This window comes from Amblyomma mixtum, chromosome 6 (assembly GCF_055824585.1).
Source record: "Amblyomma mixtum isolate Tamu chromosome 6, ASM5582458v1, whole genome shotgun sequence".
NCBI lineage: Eukaryota > Metazoa > Arthropoda > Arachnida > Ixodida > Ixodidae > Amblyomma > Amblyomma mixtum.
Window position 1 is genome coordinate 128239415 of NC_143017.1, and position 3725 is coordinate 128243139.

General features: G+C 50.3%; 1 protein-coding gene across 1 annotated transcript; it reads right to left on the reverse strand.

Moving 5' to 3' along the window:
- Positions 1-2147: 2147 nt before the first annotated feature.
- Positions 2148-3354, reverse strand: LOC149340351 (uncharacterized). The gene has a single exon (XM_089549129.1). It carries the CDS (start codon positions 2747-2749, stop codon positions 2294-2296), a length of 456 nt encoding a protein of 151 aa, XP_089405255.1. The 5' UTR covers positions 2750-3354; the 3' UTR covers positions 2148-2293.
- Between the last annotated feature and the right edge of the window lie 371 nt (positions 3355-3725).

A 3725-nucleotide genomic window follows, 5' to 3' on the forward strand; every position in this document is an offset into this window, starting at 1 on the left:
GTCGCGCTGACAGGCGGGGAAGATCTCGTCATGCGCGCTGCCGAATGAAACGCTGATAGACGGGGGCGGAAGGAGCGTCGCTGCCAACTACAAGCCGCCGATTCGCTTGGAAGTCGAGAGCGGTCGCGGGAGGCTTCGTTGGAGGCTTTAGCCGCGCCCGATTATGGCCGCTGGAACTGAGCAACACGCATGGTACTTGGCGGGACATGAATTCCGAAACGAATAACATGAATATCGGCGCGTGCAGGGTCATGAGCAGCGCTGCCGGATGAGTGCGTGTGTTGACGCGATTCATTGTAAACACTGGTGAGCAATATGAAAGGGAACAGAATTTGAGCATTCATTTATTGACTACTCAGTAATCATGTGCGACAAGCACAGTTTTCTCTGCTTTCCAACTATAGTTTTCCTCTTGATGCATAATATCCAAAAGTCATTCTCAAATTTAGTGGCGAAATAACCAGAAAATTCGCAGTTTTGGGAAAGAAGCTTGTTCCCTCTTACATTGATCAGGACTGTACACTTAACTGGAACATGTTGTCGGGCTAGTTGGTAAATTACTTCTGGCATGGCAAAGTTGCGCGAAAAAAACACACACACGAGATAGGGTACAGGATGAGCGCTCGTCCTGCACTCCGTTTCGTGTGTGAACCACAACCGCCATATGAGCTGACCTAAACGGTATCGCACACACCATAGGTTTGTGCAGTTTAGAAATAGCAACATTTTTTGAATAATTAAAAAAAAACAATAATGATCATGGTCTCTTGAAAAAGAAAAACGTGAAACACAACTGCGCCTCGGGCGACATAACTGCGGCCTCAGGGGCGGCCACCTCACATAATTTGGAAAAAGTGTTGGTAACTTTTCGAAATGATACATTCGAAGTATGTATGTCGGAAAAAGCAGTTTGTGCAGTGGCGTAAGCACTTCATATAGATTTGCAAGCACGGCCTAAACATGTTGGCATTTGTACAATCTGTACGGTACCCCAAAATACTGAGAAAGTGGCCTCCTGAAATTCGATGATAATCACAAAATATTGGGCGATGGATGCTTAATAGGTCCAGGCGTGAAAATCCAGTACTGGCGCATGATGAAATGGGCTTCTGTTTGGTTCGACGACCGATCATAAGATTCAAGATGGCGGCCAAAGGATGAAGGGAAGGGGAGGGTGCTCGGTTCCGCGTATACACAAAAGATGCCAGAGGAAGGATTCAAAATTTGATTATGAGACATGAAAAACTGGGTGATTAAAGCTTCGGCATATCAATGCATGAAGTTGGGCTAGTTGGTTTTGCTGCATTCCTAGAATTTAGCGCACAAAACGGGACGAGAAGAGGAGAGCGCTCTTGTTGTCGTCTCTTTTCTTCTCGTCTCGTTTTGTGCTCTAAATTCTTGGAACTTTGGCATGTCGTCTGAATGATCTCATTGCCGCGATAACATCCCCCCCCCCCCCCCTTTTCCCTTGCGATAAGCGTATCTGAGATACCGAACAGCGGGTGCATGATGCGCCTTTGCAGCGTTCTTGAACTTCTCCCTGAAATAGGACATAATCGCTCGGTTTTCTAGGAAAATTCAAAATCTTAACAGAAAAAGGAGGGTGGGCGCTTATTCGACCATGGGAGGATGCTCGATATTTTATGATGCGTGATAAGCACAGCATTACAGGCTTGAGTTTTTGGAAGGGCTAGTTTACGCATACATCCGCCCAGTGGTCGAAGCAGGCTCGGCGAGCTAATGGGTCCGCCATCCACCCCAGCGTGTGTCTTGGAATGCAACATATAAGTACGGGCAGCAACCAAGCTGTCGCCTGTCACTTCACTTGCAAGTTACGTCGAAAAGCCTTTTTGTATAGGCTACAGAAAGCGCCGATCAATAAAAAAGTGTATCTTCCGTTCCTTCCCCCTTGCTTGTTCGCAACTGTACAATTTTTCGAGCGACGCCGACGCAGATAAAGACTGAATACAGCGCAGTACAAGATCAGGTGACGAATTTTTTGCAGCGCAATGGCAGTTGCAAACAATACGAGGTCTGCTGTTCAGCAACATTCCTGTTTATGGTTGGGAATTTAAAAGAAAAAGCAAAACAAAGTAAAGTTGTTCTTTTTTGTTTTCGAAAGAAGACAAAGGCAATGAATGCTTTTCAACTGTACCTTTATTGCATTCCGGCGGTCGACGCTAGATACAGTGGTGTCCCAGAATAAAAGAAATTCCTCAGAGGCAACCCTACGAGCGGTAGGAGCTCCGAACCCTGCTTGTTTGACGTTCGTTCTTGAAGCGTAGCGTCACACTCACGACGACGACGATGACTGCTCTTTGTGCGTAGTCCTGGCGTCGATGACCTGGTCGTACTCTGCAGGCCTGAATATGCTGGGGCGCCTGCGCCGTGCCTTGCCGTCTCCATTGCGACCGGCACCGAAGAAGTTGAGCCGCAGTCCCGTGGGGCGCGCCAGGAGGTGCGGTCCCCCTGTGTCCAGCTGCATGTTGAAGATGGCTGGCACGCTGAGGCCTAGGCCGGTGCTGGTTGGCCCTGTCAGGAGCTTCATGTTGAAGATGTAGGGAATGTTGATGCCCAAGTTGAACGGCGCCAGGCCGAAGTGCCTCGACGTCTTTTGAACCGTCGTGTCTTCGACCTCGGTGACCGCTGCCCGCACGCCGCACTGGCAGCTAGCACTCTGCAGAAGTACGACGGCCACTGCTACCGGCAGCGCGGCTATCAGGAGCTCTGACACTGAACGCGGCCACATGCTGAGTGAACTGAGGGAAATTGGCAGTGGTGCGGAGAGCACGCAAGCGGCAACGGCCCCTGGGAGGAACGATAGGCCTTCCGGTAATTTTCTCGGCCCGGAAACGTACTCAAGTATGAGGACCGCCAAAACACCAACGGAGGGAGAAAACAAACAAAATAAGCGAGTTCTGCAATTTTTCTTTTCTTTTTTGCGCGTTGCCCTATGAAGCCGGCTGCCTGAAATGGTCGAGCAACCTAACAGCTTCACAACAACAACAACAAAACAAAGCCTCTTTTCACGTATTCAACACGAAGAGGTTCGTAGAAAATAGGCGGCTTCTCGGCGTGGCCGTTGAAATTTCGATAGGAACTCGGTGAAAGGTTTCCGGCGCTCACGTTGGCATCAAACTGTGCAAGACTCGCGATGTATTCCAGCGTTGGCTTTTGCACCACGAACACCCTCACGCCAGTCCGGCCCGGGAGAAACAAGAATAGACGGAACGGGCGCATGCGGGGCTGCGAACCGTGGCGAGCTGAAAGGTCGGCAATGCGGCCCACGCACGTCGTGCTTGGGTGAGCGAGGACCGTCGGTCCGCTTGAACAGCTGGCCGTTTCCTTCATTTCGCTTTCGCTGTTTGCCAGAGCAAAGCAGCGCGGCAGCCGGCTGAATCGTCAAATGTCGAGAAGGTGGAGGTGAATTCGATGAATTGCAGCAGCGGTCGCAAAGGCTGTGGCACCCGACACCGTTCTTGCACCCGTACTGGGTTCTTCAGTTTCACCGCGCATAAAACTGACGAGCTCCGTAATTACCTGACAATGCGGCGTACAAGCGCAGCGTCGCGGGCGGATTGTAGGGAATTGAGGTCGCTATGGGGTATTTTGCTTCGGGCTGCTGCATGCCGAATGAGTGTTGCGTAATAAAGAGGCGCTCATTTGTGTGCACATTGTTTGCACAGCGCAAGTGCTCACGTACACGAAATTCGTATTAGCAGGCA